This window comes from Microcaecilia unicolor, chromosome 2 (assembly GCF_901765095.1).
Source record: "Microcaecilia unicolor chromosome 2, aMicUni1.1, whole genome shotgun sequence".
Lineage (NCBI taxonomy): Eukaryota > Metazoa > Chordata > Amphibia > Gymnophiona > Siphonopidae > Microcaecilia > Microcaecilia unicolor.
Window position 1 is genome coordinate 95,737,557 of NC_044032.1, and position 24,996 is coordinate 95,762,552.

Sequence of the window (24,996 nt, forward strand, 5' to 3'; positions counted from 1 at the left end):
TGGTGGAAGGAGGATAACCAGGAGGATAACCAGTGGGACACTTTCATACCGGGGTACAAATTATTCTCCGAGGACAAGCAGGCTGCTTGTTCTCACGACTGGGTTGACGTCCGCGGCAGCCCCCACCAACCGGAAGAAGCTTCGCGGGACGGTCGGCACGCAGGCCACGCCCACCGCGCATGCGCGGCCGCCTTCCCGCCCGTGCGCGACCGCTCCCGCCAGTTACTTTTTTCCGCGACTGAGAGAGTGGTGCGTTTGCCTCTCTCTCTGTTCAGCCGCCGGATTTTCGACCGCGTTTACGCGGATCGTCGCTTGGACCGTTCGGTTCCTTCTGTTTTTGTTTGTATTGTTTTTAAAAAAAGAAAAAAAAAAAAAAAAAAGAAGAAATTTCTTTTTGCGCGTGTGGAGCACGCGCTCCCCTTTTTCCCTCGCTTTCTAGCGGGGACGCCACGTTGCGGCCTAGTGGCCGCTCGGTCGGTTGATTTTTTCGTGGTGTGATTTTAGCCACCATTGCCGACTTTGACTTCGCCGACGCGATTTTTCCGTCGATGTCCTCGAAGGTCCCGAGTGGATTTAAGAAGTGTGGTCGCTGCGGCCGGCCGATCTCGCAGACCGACACCCACGCTTGGTGCCTCCAGTGCCTCGGGCCGGAGCACAATCTCAAGTCGTGCGCTTTGTGTCTCGGTCTCCGGAAACGGACTCAGGTTGCGAGGCAAGTTCTGCGGGACCGTCTTTTTGGAACTTGCGCCGGCCCCTCGACGTCGACCTCGACGGCATCGGTATCGAAGGCCGGTTCTTCGGTACCGGTATCGATGCCCGAGACATCGGCACCGATGGCAGCGACCCCAGGAGAACAGGTCCCGTTGGCCCGCCGGTCCGCCGGTGAGAGTGGGGTTGAGAGGCCGCGTGGGCAGTCGGCCCCGGTCACTCCCTCAACTCGTGAGCCACGGGACCGAACCCTGTCGGACCCGGTACCTCGAGACCGAGGGGGATCGACCTCCTCCTCCTCCATGCCCTCCGGCGCCGGTGACGTGCACCGGAAAAAAGATAAGAAGCGCCGTCACCGGGAGCCCTCGGTGCATCCTGAAGAAGAGTCGACGCCGAAGCGTCATCGCAGAGAGGAGAGATCTCCGTCGGTGGTGGAGGTACCGACGCGTCGGGGTTCCGGCACCTCGGTGCCGTCTCCTGGCCCCCAGCAGCTTCTGGCACCGACACCCTTACCGGCCCCACCGCCTTTCCCGGCAGCGGGCCTGGACGAGTGCCTCAGAGCCATCCTTCCGGGGATCCTGGAAGGGCTGATGCGCCAGGCTGTGCCGGCGTCGGGGGTGCTTGCGCCCCCGGCGCCGATGACTGTGGCGCCGGCGAGCTCTAGCCCGGCGCCGGGGCTGTCGACACCGCCGCCGCTTGCGGTGCCGGTCTCGACCGCCACGCAGGTGGAGTCCCCGTCGATGGAGGGAGCTCCGTCCCCGCCGGCGCGGGAGTCCACCGCTCGACGACACCGAGACCTTGGCGCCTCGACGTCGAGCCGGGCCCGGTACCGGACTCAGCTACATGAGCTAATGTCCGATACCGAGGATGAGGACTCGTGGGGGGAAGAGGAGGACCCGAGATATTTCTCCTCAGAGGAGTCTACGGGCCTTCCCTCGGACCCCACGCCGTCACCGGAGAGGAAGCTCTCACCTCCTGAGAGTCTCTCCTTTGCCTCCTTTGTGCGGGATATGTCTATAAGCATTCCCTTTCCCGTGGTCTCTGTGGAAGAGCCGAGGGCCGAGATGCTCGAGGTCCTCGACTATCCATCACCACCTAGAGAGTCCTCCACGGTACCGCTGCACAATGTCCTGAAGGAGACGCTGCTTCGGAACTGGGTGAGACCACTAACTAACCCCACCATTCCCAAGAAAGCAGAGTCCCAGTACAGGATCCACTCTGACCCAGAGCTCATGCGGCCCCAGTTGCCCCATGACTCAGCGGTCGTGGATTCTGCTCTCAAGAGGGCACGGAGTTCGAGGGATACCGCCTCGGCGCCCCCGGGGCGGGAGTCTCGCACTCTGGACTCATTTGGGAGGAAGGCCTACCAATCCTCCATGCTCGTGACCCGCATCCAATCTTACCTGCTCTATATGAGCATCCACATGCGGACCAATGTGCAACAGCTGGCGGACCTGGTCGGTAAGCTCCCGCCGGAGCAGTCCAGGCCTTATCAGGAGGTGGTCAGGCAGCTGAAGGCGTGCAGAAAGTTCCTGTCCAGGGGGATTTTTGACACCTGTGACGTGGCATCTCGTGCTGCGGCCCAAGGTATAGTGATGCGCAGGCTCTCATGGCTGCGTGCCTCTGACCTGGACAACCGCACCCAGCAGAGACTGGCCGACGTCCCTTGCCGGGGGGATAATATTTTTGGCGAGAAGGTCGAGCAGATGGTTGACCAACTGCATCAGCGGGAAACCGCTCTCGACAAGCTCTCCCACCGGGCGCCTTCAGCACCCGCCCCCGCGGGCGGGCGTTTTTCCCGGGCTCGGCAGGCTGCACCCTATTCTTTTGCGAAGCGTAGGTACAACCAGCCGGCCCGAAGGCCTCGTCAGGCACAGGGACAGCCCCAGCGCGCTCGTTCCCGTCAACAGCGTGCGCCTAAGCAGCCCCCTGCGCCTCCACAGCAAAAGCCGGGGACGGGCTTTTGACTGGATCCACGGGAACATAGCCGCCCTACAAGTGTCCGTACCGGACGACCTGCCGGTCGGAGGGAGGTTAAAATTCTTTCACCAAAGGTGGCCTCTCATAACCTCCGACCAGTGGGTTCTCCAAATAGTGCGGTACGGATACGCCCTGAATTTGGCCTCCCTGCCTCCAAATTGTCCTCCGGGAGCTCAGTCTTTCAGCTCCCATCACAAGCAGGTACTTGCAGAGGAACTCTCCGCCCTTCTCAGCGCCAATGCGGTCGAGCCCGTACCACCCGGGCAGGAAGGGCAGGGATTCTATTCCAGGTACTTCCTTGTGGAAAAGAAAACAGGGGGGATGCGTCCCATCCTAGACCTGAGAGGCCTGAACAAATTCCTGGTCAAAGAAAAGTTCAGGATGCTTTCCTTGGGCACCCTTCTGCCAATGATTCAGAAAAACGATTGGCTATGTTCCCTGGATTTAAAGGACGCATACACTCACATCCCGATACTGCCAGCTCACAGACAGTATCTCAGATTCCGCCTGGGCGCACGGCACTTTCAGTATTGTGTGCTGCCCTTTGGGCTCGCCTCTGCCCCACGAGTGTTTACAAAGTGCCTCGTGGTGGTAGCGGCCTACCTACGCAAGCTGGGAGTGCACGTGTTTCCATATCTCGACGATTGGCTGGTCAAGAACACCTCGGAGGCCGGAGCCCTCCGGTCCATGCAGTGCACTATTCAACTTCTGGAGCTGCTGGGGTTTGTGATAAATTACCCAAAGTCCCATCTCCAGCCAACTCAGTCTCTGGAATTCATAGGAGCGCTGCTGAATTCTCAGACGGCTCAGGCCTACCTTCCCGAAGCGAGGGCCACCAATCTCTTGGCCCTGGCTTCGCAGACCAGAGCGTCTCAGCAGATCACAGCTCGGCAGATGTTGAGACTTCTGGGTCATATGGCCTCCACAGTTCATGTGACTCCCATGGCTCGTCTTCACATGAGATCGGCTCAATGGACCCTAGCTTCCCAGTGGTTCCAAGCCACCGGGAATCTAGAAGATGTCATCCGCCTCTCCACCAGTTGCCGCACTTCACTGCTCTGGTGGACCATCCGGACCAATTTGACCCTGGGACGTCCATTCCAAATTCCGCAGCCCACGAAAGTGCTGACGACGGATGCATCTCGCCTGGGGTGGGGAGCCCATGTCGATGGGCTTCACACCCAGGGTCTGTGGTCCCTCCAGGAAAAGGATCTGCAGATCAACCTCCTGGAGCTCCGAGCGATCTGGAACGCACTGAAGGCTTTCAGAGATCGGCTGTCCTGCCAAATTATCCAAATTCGGACAGACAATCAGGTTGCAATGTATTACGTCAACAAGCAGGGGGGCACCGGATCTCGCCCCCTGTGTCAGGAAGCCGTCGGTATGTGGCGTTGGGCGTGTCGGTTCGGCATGCTTCTCCAAGCCACGTACCTGGCAGGCGTAAACAACAGTCTGGCCGACAGACTGAGCAGAGTCATGCAACCGCACGAGTGGTCGCTCCATTCCAGAGTGGTACGCAAGATCTTCCGAGAGTGGGGCACCCCCTCGATGAATCTTTTCGCCTCTCAGACCAACCACAAGCTGCCTCTGTTCTGTTCCAGACTTCAGACACACGGCAGGCTAGCGTCAGATGCCTTTCTCCTTCATTGGGGGACCGGCCTCCTGTATGCTTATCCTCCCATACCTTTGGTGGGGAAGACCTTACTGAAGCTCAAGCAAGACCGCGGCACCATGATTCTGATAGCGCCCTTTTGGCCCCGTCAGATCTGGTTCCCTCTTCTTCTGGAGTTGTCCTCCGAAGAACCGTGGAGATTGGAGTGTTTTCCGACTCTCATTTCGCAGAACGACGGAGCGTTGCTGCACCCCAACCTTCAATCCCTGGCTCTCACGGCCTGGATGTTGAGGGCGTAGACTTCGCTGCGTTGGGTCTGTCTGAGGGTGTCTCCCGGGTCTTGCTTGCCTCTAGGAAGGATTCCACTAAAAAGAGTTACTTTTTCAAGTGGAGGAGGTTTGTCGTTTGGTGTGAGAGCAAGGCCCTAGAACCTCGTTCTTGCCCTGCACAGAACCTGCTTGAATACCTTCTGCACTTATCAGAGTCTGGCCTCAAGACCAACTCAGTAAGGAATCACCTTAGTGCGATTAGTGCTTACCATTATCGTGTGGAAGGTAAAGCCATCTCTGGAGAGCCTTTAGTCGTTCGATTCATGCGAGGCTTGCTTTTGTCAAAGCCCCCTATCAAGCCTCCTACAGTGTCATGGGATCTCAACGTCGTCCTCACCCAGCTGATGAAACCTCCTTTTGAGCCACTGAATACCTGCCATCTGAAGTACTTGACCTGGAAGGTCATTTTCTTGGTGGCAGTTACTTCAGCTCGTAGGGTCAGTGAGCTTCAAGCCCTAGTAGCTCATGCTCCATATACTAAATTTCATCACAACAGAGTAGTGCTCCGCACTCACCCAAAGTTCCTGCCGAAGGTGGTGTCGGAGTTCCATCTTAACCAGTCAATTGTCTTGCCAACATTCTTCCCCAGGCCGCATACCCGCCCTGCTGAACGTCAGTTGCACACATTGGACTGCAAGAGAGCATTGGCCTTCTACTTGGAGCGGACACAGCCCCACAGACAGTCCGCCCAATTGTTTATTTCTTTCGACCCTAACAGGCTAGGGGTCGCTGTCGGGAAACGCACCATCTCCAATTGGCTAGCAGATTGCATTTCCTTCACTTACGCCCAGGCTGGGCTGGCTCTTGAGGGTCATGTCACGGCTCATAGTGTTAGAGCCATGGCAGCGTCAGTGGCCCACTTGAAGTCAGCCACTATTGAAGAGATTTGCAAGGCTGCGACGTGGTCATCTGTCCACACATTCACATCTCATTACTGCCTCCAGCAGGATACCCGACGCGACAGTCGGTTCGGGCAGTCGGTGCTGCAGAATCTGTTTGGGGTGTAAATCCAACTCCACCCTCCAGGTCCCGAATTTATTCTGGTCAGGCTGCACTCTCAGTTAGTTGTTCTTCGTAGGTCAATTTTTGTTGTACCCTCGCCGTTGCGAGGTTCAATTGACCTGGGTTATTGTTTTGAGTGAGCCTGAGAGCTAGGGATACCCCAGTCGTGAGAACAAGCAGCCTGCTTGTCCTCGGAGAAAGGGTATGTTACATACCTGTAGCAGTTGTTCTCCGAGGACAGCAGGCTGATTGTTCTCACCTACCCTCCCTCCTCCCCTTTGGAGTTGTGTGTTTCATATTTTATTGCTTGTCATTCAACTGGCGGGAGCGGTCGCGCACGGGCGGGAAGGCGGCCGCGCATGCGCGGTGGGCGTGGCCTGCGTGCCGACCGTCCCGCGAAGCTTCTTCCGGTTGGTGGGGGCTGCCGCAGACGTCAACCCAGTCGTGAGAACAATCAGCCTGCTGTCCTCGGAGAACAACTGCTACAGGTATGTAACATACCCTTATCATATTGATAGGGTGGATCGAATTGGTGGAGGGGTAGCATTGTATATTAACGAGAGCCTTGAATCAAATAGATTGAAAATTCTGCAGGAAACAAAACACTACTTGGAATCACTGTGGATTGAAATTCCATGTGTAAAGGGGAAAAGGATAATGATAGGAGTGTACTACCGTCCGCCTGGCCAGGATGAACAGATGGATGCAGAAATGTTAAAGGAAATTAGGGACACAAACAAACTGGGCAACACAATAATAATGGGTGGTATCAATTACCCTGGTATTGACTGGGTAAATGTAACATCGGGACACGCTAGGGAGGTAAAATTCCTTGATGAAATCAAGAACAGCTTTATGGAGCAGCTGGTACAGGAACCGACGAGAGAAGGAAAACTTCTAGACCTAGTCCTTAGTGGAGTGCATGATCTGGTGTGGGAGGTAATGGTGCTGGGGGCCGCTTGATAACAGTGATCATAATATGATCGATTTTGATATTAGCTTTGAATTAAGTATACATAGGAAATCAAATACGTTAGCATTTAACTTTAAAAAAGGAGACTATGATAAAATGAGAAGAACAGTGAAAAGAAAACTTTAGAGTGACTGCGAGGGTCAAAAATTTACATCAGGCGTGGATGCTGTTCACAAGCACCATCCTGGAAGCCCAGGCCAAATATATTCAGTGTATTAAAAAAGGAGGACGGAAGACCAAACGACAGCCGGCGTGGTTAAATAGTGAGGTGAAGGAAGCTATTAGAGCTAAAAGAAAATCCTTCAGAAAATGGAAGAAGGAACCGACTGAAAATAATAATAAACGGCATAAGGAATGTCAAGTCAAATGCAAAGCGCTGATAAGGAAATCTAAGAGTAGGGCCGTGCCAACACAGTAAGCGTGGTAAGCGCCGCAGGGGGGCGCCTGCCTTCAAGGGTGCCGCGCCGTCGAGCTGTATTAAAAAAAAAAATTACTCCGCTCCATCCCCGATTCCCTGGCGCTTTAAATTTACCTCGCTCCACTTCCGACGTCTGCGCAGCGTCATTGAAAGCGCTGCCTGTCTGACGTCTATCCACCAGCCTTCCCTTCGCTTGTTCGTTCCCTCTGTGTCCCGCCGTCAAGGAAATGACGTCAAGAAGGCGGGACACAGAGGGAATGAACGAGCGAAGGGAAGGCTGGTGGAGAGACGTCAGACAGGCAGCGCTTTCACTGACACTGCGCAGACGTCGGAGGTGGAGAGAGGTAAATTTAAAGCGCCAGGGAATCGGGGTTGGAGCAGAGGAGGCTCAGGCCAAACCCAGCCATTTCCTCCATCGCACCCCAGACGTGCCTTGGAGCCAGGCAGGTCCGGGGGGGGGGGGCATCAACTAATGGTCTGTAGGGGGGGCACCAGAGACCCTAGGCACGGCCCTGGCTAAGAGGGACTTCGAAAAAAGATTGCGTTGGAGGCAAAAATACATAGTAAAAAATTTTTTAGGTATATTAAAAGCAGGAAGCCGGCAAAAGAATCGGTTGGACCGCTAGATGACCGAGTAAAAGGGGCGATCAGGGAAGACAAAGCCGTAGCGGAGAGATTAAATGAATTCTTTGCTTCGGTCTTCACCGAAGAAGATTTGGGTGGAATACCGGTGCCGGAAATGGTATTCGAAGCTGACGAGTCGGAGAAACGTAATGAAATCTCTGTAAACCTGGGGGATGTAATGGGGCAGTTCTACAAACTGAAGAGTAGCAAATCTCCTGGACCAGATGGTATTCATCCCAGAGTACTGATAGAACTGAAAAATGAGTTTGCGTAGCAATTGTTAGAAATATGTAATTTATCCTTAAAATCGAGCATGATACTGGAAGATTGGAGGGTGGCCAATGTAATGCCAATTTTTAAAAAAGGTTCCAGAGGAGATCCGGGAAATTATAGACCGGTGAGTCTGACGTCGGTGCCGGGCAAAATGGTAGAGACTATTATTAAGAACAAAATTACAGAGCATATTCAAAAGCATGGATTCATGAGACAAAGTCAACATGGATTTAGTGAAGGGAAATCTTGCCTCACCAATCTACTACATTTCTTTGAAGGGGTGAACAAACATGTGGATAAAGGGGAGCCGGTTGATATTGTGTATCTGGATTTTCAGAAAGCGTTTGAGAAAGTACCTCATGAAAGACTCCAGAGGAAATTGGAGGGTCATGGGATAGGAGGTAGTGTTCTATTGTGGATTAAAAACTGGTTAAAAGATTGAAAACAGAGAGTAGGATTAAATGGTCAGTATTCTCAGTGGAGAAGGGTAGTTAGTGGGGTTCCCCAGGGGTCTGTTCTGGGGCCGCTGCTTTTTAACATATTTATAAATGACCTAGAGATGGGAGTAACTAGTGAGGTAATTAAATTTGCTGATGACACAAAGTTATTCAAAGTCGTTAAGTCGTGGGAGGATTGTGAAAAATTACAAGCGGACCTTACGTGACTGGGAGTCTAAATGGCAGATGACGTTTAATGTGAGCAAGTGCAAAGTGATGCATGTGGGAAAGAGGAACCCGAATTATAGCTATGTCATGCAAGGTTCCACATTAGGAGTCACGGACCAAGAAAGGGATCTAGGTGTCGTCGTCGATGATACATTGAAACCTTTTGCTCAATGTGCTGCTGCGGCTAAGAAAGCAAATAGAATGTTAGGTATTATTAGGAAAGGAATGGAAAACAAAAATGAGAATGTTATTATGCCTTTGTATTGCTCCTTGGTGCGACCGCACCTTGACTATTGTGTTCAATTCTGGTCGCCGCATCTCAAAAAAGATATAGTGGAATTAGAAATGGTGCAAAGAAGGACGACGAAAATGATAAAGGGGATGGGACAACTTCTCTATGAGGAAAGGCTAAAGCAGCTAGGGCTCTTCATTTTGGAGAAAAGGCGGCTGAGGGGAGATATGATAGAGGTCTATAAAATAATGAGTGGAGTTGAACGGGTAGCTGTGAAGCGTCTGTTCACGCTTTCCAAAAATACTAGGACTAGGGGGCATGCGATGAAGCTACAATGTAGTAAATTTAAAACGAATTGGAGAAACTTTTTCTTCACTCAACGTGTAATTAAACTCCGGAATTCGTTGCCAGAGAATGTAGTAAAGGCGGTTAGGTTAGCGGAGTTTTAAAAAGTTTTGGACTGCTCCCTAAAGTAAAAATCCATAGACCGTTATTAAATAGACTTGGAGAAAATCCACTATTTCTGGGATAAGCAGTATAAAATGTTTTATACATTTTTGGGATCTTGCCGGGTATTTGTGACCTGGATTGGCCACTGTTGGAAACAGGATGCTCAGCTCGATGGACCTTTGGCCTTTCCCAGTATGTTAATATTTATGTACTTAACGTACAGCAGCAAAACTTATTTTGGGCCTTAAAAAATGTGACAGATCAATTGCTGCACTTGTTGCTTTACACTGGCAACAACAGTAAAGTATTTTTACTATTGACGATCCGATGTCCCTGGTTTTAAGCCTTTTTCAACTTCCCACTATCCTTAACTGTTTGTTACATGCAGGATTTCTTTCGGTTTTCTTTTTTTTCTTGTTTTAAATGTCAGCTCCTTGTAGCAGATGGCAAACTGCTGGTATTCAGCATAGAAACAATGAAGTACTGGTTGAGTGGACACAAGTGTTCCACAGTGTTTTTTTTTGTAAAGAAAAGTGAAGGTGTGACTTGGGCGAACAGATACACTAAAAGTGGTGGTTGAACATGAGCCTTGAACTTGTGTCTTTAGGGGTTGTAATATTCTTGAGTCTCATTGCTTCTGTTTAAAAAAATATAACTGCGCACTTAAAAAAAATCAAGTAGAGCTCTGTATATCCGAATTTAAAATCCTTTATTTGTGCATCAAATGACCCAACATGTTTTGTCATCAGGCTGTTTCGGGCGTTGATATAATGTACATCTTATGGAAACGAAAACAACTAAAAGTATGAAGAATACCTTTTTTCTTTTTAGTGTTCACTTTTTTTTTTTTCATACTGTAGTAGTCACCAACCTTCTTGCATTTTTATTTCACTGCTTGTTTTACATTGCCTTCCCTTTTTTTGTATTCCTTAGGCCAATCAGGAAGTTCCTGCATGGCTGGAGGAAATTGCTTTTAGTTCACATGGAATTAATAACTACCGTTCAGGAGATGTCTTTGCATCAACTGATGCTCGAAAGGTAGGTATTTGTCCATAAAATGGTATCTTCATACATGTTCACACTTACAGGAATATACACTTTCTCAGTTTGCTTCTGTATACTTGCCTGATATCTAAGTTCTACTGATAACATAAATGCTTTGAATTTCAGCCTTTGGAAAATAATTTACCTTGCTAGTCCTTTTTTTAGAAAGGACATGTAAGATGGATTTTTAAAATCCAAACAATAGAATATTGTTGCACTTTGGCGCCCTTTCATAAAGGCACACCAAAAAGTGGCCTGCCGTAGTATGGGCGCGTGTATTGGATGCGCGCTGAACCATTTCTCCACCGTATCTGAGGGAAAGGGGGGGGGGGTTAGGTCAGGAAATAGATGTGCGGCAAAAAAAAATCAGCGCTCATTTATTTACAGCCTGAGCCCTTAACGCCACCCATTGATTTAGCAGTAAGGCTCAACACATTACCCACGTGGTAACCATCCAGCATGTGCCAACTGCCGATTACCACCGGGAACGCCCCCTTGGTAGAAAATTGAAAATTATTGGTTTTCGGCACACACCATACTCGGAATTACCGCCAGGCGCACGTGCTAGCTGGGAGGTAATGTCAATTTGATGTGCACTGCACATCAATAGGGCCTTACACACTTTTGTAAGAGGGGCCCTTTGCCTTTTTTTCTTCTGAGTATTCATGTTATAGTACATATTCAGATTTAAACAAAATGTCAATCTAGGCCTCATTTATTTCTCAGATTTAGTTGAAGTGCACATTAAACAACTTGTATTATGCAACGCACTGTGGACACACTTCTGCATTATGGAATGCAAGGTTTCCATTGAACAAAAAAAAAGGGTGCGAGAGCATAAAGATTCTACAGGTTAAGCAGAAATGAAAAACAGCATAGAAACTGATACTGAAGGCTAATCGGTAATACTTTAGTCTTTAAAATGGACTTATCAGAATTTTTTTTAATTACCTATGGAAGTAAAGGGTTAATTTTTGTCAATATGATACTTTATTAGAACAAGATACATCAGTCATGGACTTTTGGACTTAGAAGTTCATGCTTTCATAAATGCCACCGACCTCTTTTGCTTTTGGTGCTAAAGCGTAACATGATTACTTAGAAATTAGCATGTTTTGGGTGGGGGGGGGGGGGGGGGTTTCAGTTGAGTGCTTTTCTATCTTTGATGGTACTGCATGTATAAATTCTATAATTTGCAATGAGGGAACATTTTCTTCAGCCAGTACTGTAGGAGATTCAGTGAAAATAGCACACAAGTTCCCACTGAACAAATAACATTGTTTTGACAAATGTTTTATTTATTATTATAGGGACACAGTGGCAACAGGAATTACAATACAGAGCAGTATTCACACGCTTCTGTTGATGAAGAAACATGGGGCTGAGTAAATTTATCAAGCAAATCCACTTCATTATTTGAGTATTAAGAGTTTTCCAATTTAGTTTCCATACTATTTTGTTGTAAAAGAAACGTGTAAACTATGGGGAAAGTGTACTTTTTTTTTTCATAATTTTCAATTGACTGTTAAAGTAGATTCTTAAATGTTAAATGTGTTAATGCTAATGATCACAATAAAGAATTTACCAAGAAATGTTTTTTCATTAGCTTTTATTTAACAGATGAGCAATATCTAGCAAGACTGCAAAATCTAGTAGCAGATGTTTGAACTTTGAATTGAGAGAGCTAGTGAACTATGTGGATGAATCTTTTTAATGCAGAAAGTAAAATCCTATTGCAGTAAATTTCCTAGTATTGTAGTAAATAAAAACTTGCTGTAGTGAACTTCACCCTTGCAATATGGGCTGTATTTAGTTATTTTTTTGAAGCTCGATTTTAAAAATGTGATTCATATACTTGGTATATGATTACATCTTGAGCAGAATTTAAACTTTTCTGGCAATACAGAAATATTTCTAAATGTGGATATCTTGAAGTGATTTAATGTTACTCTGCCTTTTCTCCATTTTACTATCATGAACTCGGTTTAAATATTTTCAACTTTTTCAGCGTTTCCAGGATCCATAAAAGCATACCATATTTGGTAGGCAGCAGGTCCATCAAGCAGGGCTGGTCCTAGGGTTTCTGGCACCCTTCTGCAGCCTATTAGTCGGTGCCCCTACCCATCCAGGGGCGGGATCACTGGCTCCGTCCCTACAGTAGTCACACCCCTTTTACTAGCCATGGTATCATTGAAAATATTACACCAGTGTAGAAGAAAAATGTGTTTTTTTTTTGTTTTCATTATAAATAACTAGTAAAAGAGGCCAGTTTGAGAGCAAATGAAACGGGCGCTAGCAAGGTTTTCGTCGCCAACCCCTTCGTCATTCTGCCATTGCTCCGCCCCCAACGTCATGACATTTGAGCGAGGGCGGGGCCCGGAGCAATGTCCCACCCGTCTCCCTGCCTCCCTCCCTGCCAACCTGTTCGTTGTTCTGCCATTGCTCCGCCCTCGAGGGCGGGGTCAGGAGCGATTTTGGTGGCTTCACCACCACAAACCTTCAAACCTTTTTGAAGGAAGTCAGGGCTTGGCTTCACTGACGTCAGTGTCCTCAGAACGTTGAGGGTGAGTTTTATTACAGTAGGTTTCTGTAAGCTGTTGTAGCTCCATTATGCTATATAATGTTGCAGCTCCATTATCCTATATAATAATTCTCACCTCCAACGTTCTATGCATCTTGCTGCCTGTGTTCGTGACTTCTTTGGAGTTGGTCTGCTAGGCTCCGTAGCACAGGCTGACGCCAGCAAACGCATTGTGATGTCAACATCAGAACCCGGGGTAAAAAAAAATGCCTCACAGCTGATCCAACCCCCCCCCCAAACTGCCATACAGCTTGACAGCAACACAAAATTAAAAAAAAAAAGGCTTGAGCCTGCCGGATGCCACTGACGTGCTCAACAGCCGCCCTCCCGAAACACCTGGGGGGGTGCAGCATGACACCCCCTCTCGGCGCATCAACCCCCCCCCTCGGTGCATCACCCAAGCCCCCCCCCCCCCCCCCCCCCCCCGGGAGTGCATTCTTGGCTGCCGTGTGCACGCTGCTGGGGGGGGGGAGGGTTGGTTCCGCTGGTTCCATGCTCCCTCTGCCCCAGAACAGGAAGTAACCTGTTCCAGGGCAAAGGGCGCAGGGAACCAGCGGAGCCGACACCACCACCACCCCACCCTTGCTACGCCACTAGTCAAGGGGAAGATGCCCGATAGAGGGGTAGAGAGGATAGGGAAGACAGGTGATACTGGATCAAGGAAGGATGAAAGGAAATATGCTTGCTTAGGGAGAGAAGGGTAGATAGTAGACATGGTGGGAGTAGGGTGACATAAGGGAGATACTGAATTGGGATGGGGAAGAGAGAGGGGGGAGGACCCTGAAACTCGGAGGGAGGGAGGGAGGAGGATGACCCTGGCACACTCTTTCTCACACACACACTCTCTCTCTCACAGACTCACACCCAGTCTCACTCACTCTGTCACACACTCCTACATTCACTCTCTCTGTCTAACAGAGTCACTCTCACACACACTCTCTCAAACATACACACTCCAAGGAAAACCTTGCTAGTGCCCGTTTCATTTGTGTCAGAAACTGACCTTTTTTACTAGGACTCAAAATGACACAAACCAAATTAGCATACAGACCATGAATTATGAGAACAGACAGTCTTTCCAACTCTGAAAAACAATGTGTTAACAAAATCTCTGAATCTAACAAACAGATCCCTATTCAGACACTTGGCCTTGCAGTCGCACATGCAGAACAGAGATAGCCCCTCTTCAAATTCTTCAAAAATTAACCTGAAATCCTAAGAAGTTAGACTCTGCATGCAGCACAGTACCAGAAAAACAGAAAGAAGCACATTGCTATACATTGCAAAATAAGATAGCAGATATAAATTCTCAAAGTGGACTTATTCCAAACACTAAAATGAAAATAAAATGATTTTTTTTTCTACCTTTGTTGTCTGGTGACTTTGTTTTTCAGATCATGCTGGCCCAGTATCTGATTCTGCTGCTTTCTGTCCTCTTAACTCCGTTTCCCAGGCTTCCTTTCCATTTATTTCTTTACTTTCTTCCTTACTTCTTCATTTCTTGCTCTATATCCATAAGTAAAAGCTGGGCCCTCCGCAGACTGGACTGTCCAGTGGATCTAGCTTCTTCCTATTTTCTCCATCCATGTGCAGTTTTTCTCCTCTCTTCCTTTCCCCTCATCTCATCTCCTTCCTCTCTCTTCCCTCCCCTCCATCTATGTCCAGCATTTCTTCTCTCTCCCTTCCCCTCCATCCATGTGCATCTCCTTCCTCTGTCTTCCCTCCCCTCCATCCATGTCCAGAATTTCTTCTCTCTCCCCTCCATCCATGTGCATCTCCTTCCTGTCTTCCCTTTCCTCCATGTCAAACAATTCTCTCCCTGCCCTCCCCTCCATCCACCCATGTCCAGCAACTCCCCTTCCCCTCCATCCATCTATCCATCTATATCCAGCAATTCTCCTCTCCCTGGCTGCCCCCCTCCATTCATCCATATCCAGCAATTCTCCCTCCCCTCCATGTCCAGCAATTTCTCCTCTCTCCCTGGGCCCTGCCTTCCCATCCATGTCCATCTATGCTCCCCCCTCCATCCATCCATATCCAGCAGTTCTCCCTTCCGTCTCCTCCCCTCCATGTCCAGCAATTTCTCCTCTCTCCCTGGGCCCTGCCCTCCTTCCATGTCCATCGATCAATGCTCCTCTCTCCCCTGCCCGCCCTCTTCTCTGGCTTAAATCTTGTGTTTAAATTTACCTCCGACGTTGCAGCAGCTGCGCAGCGTCAGTGAAAGCGCTGCTGCCCGACGTTGCTAGCTTTCCCTTCGCTCGTTCGTTCCCTCTGTGTCACGCTAATGAAGATTTGTGAAATATAGCCATGGGTTCTACAAATACTGACCTGGTGCTGGAAGAGTAATGGTGTCTAGCAGGCCACTGATGAGAGCAGAGTGTACTTTATTTAAAAGCTTATATTCCACTCTTACCGCCAAAAGTTCTAGGTGGATCACATACACAATTATAAAAGTTTACATATTGTACAACAATAAAAACGAACTCAATACATAAACACATCTGTTCATATAATACTATTCTAAGTGCTCCAAGTGGATATAAATCATCATACTGTGAAGTCCCTAACAAATTAGGCTCTACTGTAGGCCTCAATAAATAACAGGGTTTTTACTTCTTTTCTAAACTCCATTAGGCTCTGAAGCTCTTTCAACTTCTTCGGCATTGCATTCCCAAAGATGGGACCTGCTATATTTCCTCCAATCTAATCACTTGATATGATTCTGCATCAAATTAACATTGGCCCCAGATCTCAATCGTTTAGGCTGATATATGTGTAACTTTGATGCCAATACAGAAGATACCTGTCTATTTTGTACCTTAAACATCAGGTTCAAGATCTTAAATTTAATCCTCTGTTCTATCGGAAGCCAGTACAACTCTTTCAATACTGGGGTTATATGATCAAATCTAGATTTACCAGTCAAAACTTTTTCCACCGCATTTTGTACTACTTGTAATGCCCGTAAATGTTTCTTTAAGCTAAGCATCAACCCATTACAGTAGCCAAAATATGGTGTAATGATACACTGAATTACTTTTCTTAAATTGGTATAGTTGAGGAGAGTTTTCAGTCTTCTCTATATACAATTTCCTAAACACATCCTTTTGTACATGCCATCTCAAAATTAAAGTAGAATCCATCACAAACCCCCAGGTTTCAAATCTTATTTGAAATAATGATCGTAGTATAGCCAAAAACAAATTCAGAGGGCACATCATTACTTTCAAAGCTAAATAACAAAAGTATCAGCATTTTGGCCACATTTAGTTTTTAAGATGGTGTGTCTTCATCCAAGTCTGAGTAGATTGCAAATAAAACCTCAATTTCTGAAACGTAGCAGTCACTGAGGTTTCTAAGGGGACCAAAAATTGTATATCATCTGCATAAATCCTGAAATGTATAACCAAACAATGCAGTAACCAACATAAAGGTCGCAAAAAGATTTTAAACAAAACTGCTGACAAGCAGGATCCTTGAAGAGATGATTTTTATTCAAGATGAACACCCTGCACGGGTGCTCCAATCTGTTGATAACCACAGGCTTGTTCTTCCTGACCCTAAGCTCATCCACTACAAATCTACTAGGCATTGTGCCTTTTTCTTTTTGTCTCCCCACAATTGGAGCAATCTTCCCCGCCCCCTCCGCACAGAATCCTTCCTTATTTATTTATTCTTACATTTGTACCCCGCGCTTTCCCACTCATGGCAGGCTCAATGCGGCTTAAGGTTTTCAAAGCTGAGCTAAAAGCATGGTTGTTAAGTGTTTTTTCACCAACTGGAGGTCTTCTACCCTTTTCTTTCTTTGCTGCCTCTCTCTGATTTCCTCCTGTATGGTTTCCTCCTTCCTTTTCTTTGTAAGAACGTTTATCTTTCTTATAATTAATGGTGTTCTTTCCTTCTGCATATTTTATTAGCCTGTACACTGCTTAGCTCTAACATGTCAGTTTGAGTGGTCTAAAAAGTTTGAATAAACCATAACCATGATATTGGTCTATAATTACCAATCATACCATGATCTAGAGCTACATTCTTCAATATAGGTTTCACTACTGCTTTCCATATCCACTGGTAGATTACTATCTACAAAACAACTGTTCACAATTTTAGTGAAAATGGGAGCTGCAGGATCTTTCAGGGGTCCTTTTACTAAAGTGCACCGAAAAGTGGTCTGCACTGGTGTAGACTTGTATTGGACATGCGCAGGTCCATTTTTCGGCACACCTGCAAAAGCCTTTTTTTGGATTGAAAATGGACATGTGGCAAAATGAAAATTGGCGCTAATCCATTTTGGGCCTGAGAGCTTACCTTCACCCGTTTACTTAGCGGTAAAGTCTCACGCATTAACCGTCCAGTAATCAGCGCGTGTACAATGCCGATTACTGCCCGGTTAGTGCCGGAAAATAAAATATATTTTCCAACACGCGCAGTGGACATGCATAAAAAATGAAATTACCAACCAGGCCACGTGGTAGCTGGGCGGTAGTTCCGAATTGGTGCACATTGGGCACACATAGGCGCCTACGTGGCTTAGTAAAAGGGCCCCCACACTTGGAGGTCTATTTTACAATAACTATTTATTTTTGAAAAGATATTCTTCAGATGATCAACTGTTATTGGCTGAAAAGTAGTCCTTCACATTTTCTCTAATAACATACAAAGTAACTTATCGGTGGACTGGAATTATCAAAGGTTTCAACTGTATCAGAGATATTAAACCAGTAGCAAAATCATCACTAGGTTATACTTCAATTAAATTAGATACAATGTTAAACAACTCCTTTAAACTAGAGGGAGCCTTTTCTATCTGTGTGTGTAGATATTCACATTTAACCTAATGTACCTGACTCAATCATTTAATTTCATACAATATATATCTTATATGACTCTACTAGATACTGATCTCCATTCCCTTTCAAATTTACGAAGATCTTGCTTAGTTAAACAGAGTTCTTTAGAAACCAGAGTTCCATGGTTTACTGACCTTCCTTCTTTCCTTATAAGGAGCAGTAGTTTTTAAAGCTTCCATCAATGACTGATTCCAGTGAGTTAAAAGTACCTCTGCATTTTCAGTTACCACAACATCCTTGTTCAATAAAATATCAGATAAAACAGATTTCAAATCTATAATCTCATCAGATGTTGATTCTGAACATATTTAAAACCGGCTCACCTTTATCGACATGTTTATTCATGCCTTCAAAGAAATGAAGCAAATCGGTGAGAAAAGTCTTCCCTTGGCTGAACCCACGCTGACTCTGTCCCATTAAATCATGTTTGTCTATGTGCTCCGTAGTTTTATTCTCTATAATAGTTTCCACTGTTTTGCCAGGTGCTGGTCTAATTTCCTGGATCACCCCGGAACCATTTAAAAAATTTGGTATTATATTAGCCATCCTCCAATCTTCAGGTACTACGGATGATTTTAATGACAGGTTACAGATCAATAACAGCAGATCAGCAATTTCATGTTTGTTCTTTCAGTACTCTAGGGTGTATGCCATCTAGTCCAGGTGATTTACTACTCTTTAATTTGTCAGTTTAGCTCAGTATGTCTTCCAAGTTCACAAAGATTTTTCTGCTCCTCCATATCATCCTTGAAAACCATTTCTGGTACAGGTAGATCTCTTATGTATTCTTCCATAAAGACCAAAGCTTGCCCTCCTTTTTGGTTGAGGGTTCGGCTCTGGTGAACTGGAGGTTTCACAAGCTAAATGTCCAGAGAGCGTTGCTCCTATACTTGCAAGAAATGAATGATTTTGCCTCTCTAACCATCTTTTTGTGTTTTTCCATGGCCCTCAGAAGAGTGGATGGCCTCCAAGGCTTCCATTTCGATGTGGATAAAGGTGGCTGTTGAGGCCACCTACATTTGTAAGAATTGTCTGGTGCTTCAGAGTTTTAAGGCCCCCACTCTACTTGGATGCAAGCTATGTCCTGGGTGGAGGCCCTTGCGGTGGCCCCTGAGGACATTTGTAGGGAGGCGGCTTGATCACTCCATTCCTTTGCCAAGTACTACAGAGCCCATTCAGACTTTGGCAGAGCTGTCATTTGGGGGAGGGGCTTGTCTTCCCATGCCCAGTGACTGCTTTGATGCATCATGTTCATGCAGAATAGTGGCGCTGATGCTGAGAGGAGAAATTACCTGATAATTTTCTTTTCTTTAGTCAGCGATGCTATTCAGCAATCCCGCCCTTGGAAGACCTCAGCCCAGCGTTCTGGGTGCGCTCTGTGCTTTTAGTGTTTTTCTCATGTGAAACCAACAAAAACGATTGATTGGCAATGCTATAACCTGGTTTATGCAGGGTAGCGAGTGCCACTCTGTTGTGTTATGCTTGTTTGATTATCGTTGCAGTTGCAGTGGTTGAGGGGGCACGGGTGTGTTGCAAAAGCTGCTGCTTGGGCAGATGCATACTGGAATCTTCTGAGGGCACCAAAGTATATTACCCGTGATGTCACTGGTAGAGTTCAGTCTTTCTCTACCTCCACCTGTTGGTAAATCTAAAGTCCTATATATTACCAACCATTTTTCCAGTACTCCCTCAAACACCTATTGCCCTTTGTAAAACTCCAATTCCTCAACATTTGGTATTCTTGGGATACTTAGGCACTGACTTTTCATTTCATTCACAAATAGGACAAATAGTAAAATGCTCTTTATTATTCAGATATGTCTCATTCGTTCAGTTCAATCACTCCTACAACCTTCAGCATTGAATATTCTGGAACACTCATATCACAACTCGATTACTGTAATTTTATAAAGGTTGTAGGTTCAAAGATCTACATCACTTACTACTTGTACAAAATACTGCCATTCAAATAATTCCCAAAGCCAAGAAATTTGATCATAACAGCACTTTTGAAGGGCTCTCATTGGCTCCATATATCTCATCGAATCAAGGTTTTCAAGGTCTTAGCTTCAAAAGAACCTCTTTACCGTTTTCTACTCCCATTATCTCCATTACATTCTCTTTGTTCTCAGGATCAAAACCTACTTATTGTTCCGACCTATAAGCAAATTCACCATAAGCACACTTGTATCTCAGTATTTGTCCACTCCTCTTCGACATCAGACCTCACTGTTAACCTTTAAATCTGTACTCAAGACATTTCTCTTTCAAGACACTTTCAGTTAGATCTGTTCTTCGCAGAGCGCCCGGCTAAACTAATATAACCAGTATTTTTTAAAAATATTGTAAAAATTGTACTTGGCAGGGAGAATGCCTGGGGAAGATTTGGGAGTTGAGGAGGTGCTCGAGTGGTATCCCATGTTGGGGTGGACCAGAAGTGGGAATCGCACTTCCAGCACAATCCATGGGGTTTCAGGCCGCCCTGAAGATGCAGTGTCTCAGTTGAAAAGAGGGAAAGTATCCCTGGTGGTGGTGGGCCTGGGTCTTGCTGGTCAGGTTTGTGTGGCATTGTCGATTATTTGTCTGATGGTTCCGGTGTTCCAGAGTCTCGGGACACTGCACCACCAATTATTTTGTGTTAAAATGTACTGGGAATGTTTGTTTGACTGCAGTTGGGTTTCGAAAGATATAGCTCGTTCCTGATGCGATCGTGCATGCATGGATGCACTCGCAAATGGCATATCGGTTGGCCGAAAAGTTGCTGTGAAATGGGTGGGTTTCAGTGAGCTCAAAATTGATCCTAATGACCCCAAAACAGCATGAAACATCACACATGCACAGTAAAGTAATCAGACTTTTCAGAGGTAAAATAATAAACTATTTAGTGTTTTAGTAAGGATCTAAAAAGTTTAAAATACAAGAACTGAACTGTGCTAGCAAAGTATACATGTGCTATAACTGATTGCACTGTTTATATTCAAAGCGGTGCATTCTCAGAGAGTTCAATTTAAGGTCTTTGGGGGGGTCTGAAAACAAGTTTTTATGTAATTCTGATTGAGGCATTGCTGTTATCTGAATTGTGAGGTTTAAATCCAAAAAACACTTGTTTTTCATGTCATTTTTTAAAGTACAATAGGTTAATGGAATGTTAGTGAAAGGAAAGATCTGTTTGGCTGCACTAGTCAGAAAAGGAACCTGAGCAGTAACAGTGGGAGAGCAGTGGAAGATTTTTTTTTATTTTATTTGCATGAAGTCTTTATTAACAGGTTAAACATACAATACAGGAAAGAATTGAAAACAAGTTCAGCTCCAAGCCACCAGAGATCATATGACAGCCACCTTAATTAGAAGCTTAGCTGAAATTGGGTGGCGGAGCAGGTGGGGGGAAGAGGGGGTGGTGGTTGGGAGGCGAGGATAGGGGAGGGCAGACTTATACGGTCTGTACCAGAGCCGGTGATGGGAGGCGGGACTGGTGGTTGGGAGGCGGGAAATACTGCTGGGCAGACTTATATGGTCTGTGCCCTGAAAAGGACAGGTACAAATTCAAGGTAAGGTATACACATATGAGTTTGTCTTGGGCAGACTGGATGGACCATGCAGGTCTTTTTCTGCCGTCATCTACTATGTTACTATGTAGTTGGTACAACACAGTAAAAAAACCTTGTTAACCTTTCACTGAGAACAACAAAACACTCCAAGATTTATAAAATATTTTTGTTATAATAAACCGAACCCCCTCACTACACCTCCCCCCCCCCCCCCCCCCCCCCCCCCCAGCAGTGGAAGATTTTGAAGAAGATAGAAGCTCTGCTGAGAGTGAGAGATATTGAGAGTGGGTGAAAATTGGACGAGTGTTCTCGGATAATGAATATAAAAGCATTTTAAAGAGAGAGAGTGTGTGTGTAATAGTTTTTATTAAGGAATTTTGAACTCAGGATATTTAGCTTTTTCAGTTCTACTTAATAATACATTTAAAAGCAGAAACTGAAACAATGGAAATTATTACTGAAAATAATATTTAAAGTTTATCTTCATTGATTTCTGGCCAGAAAGTTTATAAAGGTTTTTCTTGATTTTACAGCTACTCTGGTCAAAATATTAAGAGATGACTACTTCTAAGAAAAATATAAGACTCTTTAAATAAAATTGAGGATTTTATAATATTCCTCTGACTATTTTGGGTGTACGTAGACGTTTGAGGTTTTGTGCCCTAAATAAAAATAATTGTCTCTTCTGAGGGAATCATTTGTTTGGAAATGTGATTTGAATGAGAGTGAGAGGCTATCAGAAGAAGAAAGTCAAAAGGAACTGAAGAATCTTCTCTCCTTGTAGTTAATGTGAGGGAAATTGAGTTTTAAAAGTTTAATGAGGACTCGGTCAGACTTATTTTTCCTGAAAAAGGAACTTTTATTTTATTAGTCAGAAATCATCAGTTCAGGCATCCTGAAACAGGCAGGCACATAATTAAATACACTTATTGACGGGAGGAAGTTTCTTTTCCCTTTTATTTTTGAGAGCTAGAATTTTAGGAAGAAGATCAAGATCAAGTCCTCCAAGTCAGATGAAGCAAAGAATCCAAGAGAGCCTAAAAATAAGGATAAGTAAAGAAGAAGACAGTCACAAAAAGTCTCTTGACTTTTTTTTTTAAACACCTTTGCACTTACAAATATACTCATCTATACTTACCTTTGAAAATCTGGGACCTGGAAAAAGGAGAAAAATGTCATCAGATTTAAATCCTTGTTTGAAGACAATTTGGAAAATAAATAAAAAGTTAGTTTATTACACTTTGCAAGAGAAAGGGAGAGAATCTATGTATGAGTTAACTTATTTGATTAACTTAAAATATTTCTTTGTGTGTGGATATGCACTTAGAAGAAAATTAGAATTGTAATACCTGGATCCAGGAGGCAGGTTTAAAGAAACCTTAGTTATTTATTGTGCACTTTAAGATTTCATCAGCTTGTGTAACAAAATTCACAGTTTGTAATTTAAATGGAGTAGTTACATTAACTTGTTTGAGTGAAATGTTATAACATCTGATTACTCAGTATCACATATACCGTTTCCACCCAGTGTCATCTTAAAGGGTGGACTATTTTCTTTTTGTAGCACTCTTTTCCTGAGTGTTGAATCCAAATAGTGATAACTTGGCTACCACGATTACACAAAAGGTCTGGATCTCGCACTCGGCCGAGAGGGATCACACGATCAAGAGCATTCCTATCATCTTCTCCTTCCTCCTCTTTCACTTGAAAATATAGAGTTCCCACTTTCAATTTGTCTGTCTATATGGTACTCTCAGCTGGTCGATTAGTAAATGTAAATAAACTTGGAAAACATCCGTTCATGCAGAACAGTGTTGCTGACTGAAGAAAAGAAAATTATCAGGTAAGATATAATTTCTCCTTTGTATCTGAGGCAACGGAGGGCCCAAGATCTTAAGGAACAGCAGTTGGATTTGAACCTTGGCTTACCTGGTTCTCAGCCCACTGCTCTAACTATTATGCACAGCTAACATAGTAGATGATGACAGCTGAAGACCTATAAGGCCCATCCAGTCTGCCCATTGTATGTTGATACTTTATATGTATACTGACCTTGATTTGTCCTTGCCATTTTCAGAGCAGACCGTAGAAGTCAGCCGAACACTGGCTTTGCTTCCCAATTGTGTTGCCACCCAATCTCTAAGCGTCTGTGGATCCATTCCTTCTAAACAAGATTCCTTTGTGTTTATCCCATACAGTTTTGAATTCCGTTACCATTTTCATCTTCACTTGTGGGAGTTCATTCTAAGTATCCACCACCCTCCCTCTCTGTGAAAAAAAATACTTCCTGACATTATTCCTGAGTCTGCCTCCCTTCAACCTCAATTCATGTCCTCTAGTTCTTCCTGTCTCTGGAAAAGGTTTGTTCGTGGACGGCTGAGGGGAGATATGATAGAAGTGTATAAAATAATGAGTGGAATGGATCGGGTGGATGTGAAGCGACTGTTCACACTATCCAAAAATACTAGGACTAGAGGGCATGAGTTGAAGCTACAGTGTGGTAAATTTAAAACGAATCGGAGAAAATTTTTCTTCACCCAACGTGTAATTAGACTCTGGAATTCGTTGCCGGAGAACGTGGTACGGGCGGTTAGCTTGACGGAGTTTAAAAAGGGGTTAGATAGATTCCTAAAGGACAAGTCCATAGACCGCTATTAAATGGACTTGGAAAAATTCCGCATTTTTAGGTATAACTTGTCTGGAATGTTTTTACGTTTGGGGAGCGTGCCAGGTGCCCTTGACCTGGATTGGCCACTGTCGGTGACAGGATGCTGGGCTAGATGGACCTTTGGTCTTTCCCAGTATGGCACTACTTATGTACTTATTTGAACATTTGTATCATAACACCCCTGTTTCTCTTTCCCTCCAGGGTATAAGTGTTCAGGTCAGTAAGTCTCTCCTTGTATGTCTTGCAACACAAGTCCCATACCATTTTTGCAGCTTTTCTTAGCACTGCTTCAAGTCTTTTTACATCCTTAGCAAGATACGGCCACCAAAACTGATCACAATACTCCAAGTGGGGCCTCGCTAATGACTTGAAGAGGGACAATAAATTAATTGCTAATTTGTAAACATGAAAAGCTAAGTGGTTGTAACCATTTTTTTGTGTGTGTAAAACCCCTCTTTGTTCACATAATGCTACTAGTTAATTAAAAAATGTTAGTAAAGGAATTTTGGGGAAAGGGGTGTGTTTGACCTAAAATTAATATTCAGGGAAGGCAGTGCTGATTTATAGGTTGCAGGGTTGTGTGCCAGAAACCCTAGCAGCAGTCTTTCAGCCCAATGCTCCCAGGGAGGAAAAATATGTTTGATTTGGGAACTCAAAGAAGTGGGGTGCAGAGCAAATCAGCAAGATGTGATGGAAGCAGAGTCTCAAAAACAGTATGCTGATATTCTTGAGTTCATCCAGCTTTTCAGCTAAGTCTGTGTGCACCAACTGTAGCTCATCATATTGTTTTTAACATCAATTCAAGAATGGGCTACACAACAAACTTTGCCTAAACCCAGGACCATGCCTAGGGTCTCTGGTGCCCCCCTGTAGACTATCAGTTGCCCCCCCCCCCCCTGTGTGGCACAAGATGCAAAGGAAATAGGAGCTGAAAGATGGAGTGCATCTTTGTGGGATAGCTGAACAAATAGAGGGTTTACAACCACTTAGCTTTTCGTGCTTTCATGTTCATAAAATTAGTAATTAAATCTTTGATATC

General features: G+C 45.4%; 1 protein-coding gene across 4 annotated transcripts in view; it reads left to right on the forward strand.

Moving 5' to 3' along the window:
* The window catches only part of DDX4 (DEAD-box helicase 4), a 369,112-nt gene extending 357,243 nt beyond the window's left edge, over window positions 1-11,869 (forward strand). For all 4 annotated transcript variants that reach the window (XM_030193136.1, XM_030193139.1, XM_030193137.1 and 1 more), the window contains 2 exons: window positions 10,200-10,304; window positions 11,621-11,869. In XM_030193136.1, coding sequence (XP_030048996.1) covers window positions 10,200-10,304; window positions 11,621-11,695 — 180 coding nt within the window. In that variant the 3' untranslated portion in view covers window positions 11,696-11,869. The remainder of the gene's footprint in view (window positions 1-10,199; window positions 10,305-11,620) is intronic.
* The last annotated feature ends 13,127 nt before the right edge of the window (window positions 11,870-24,996 follow it).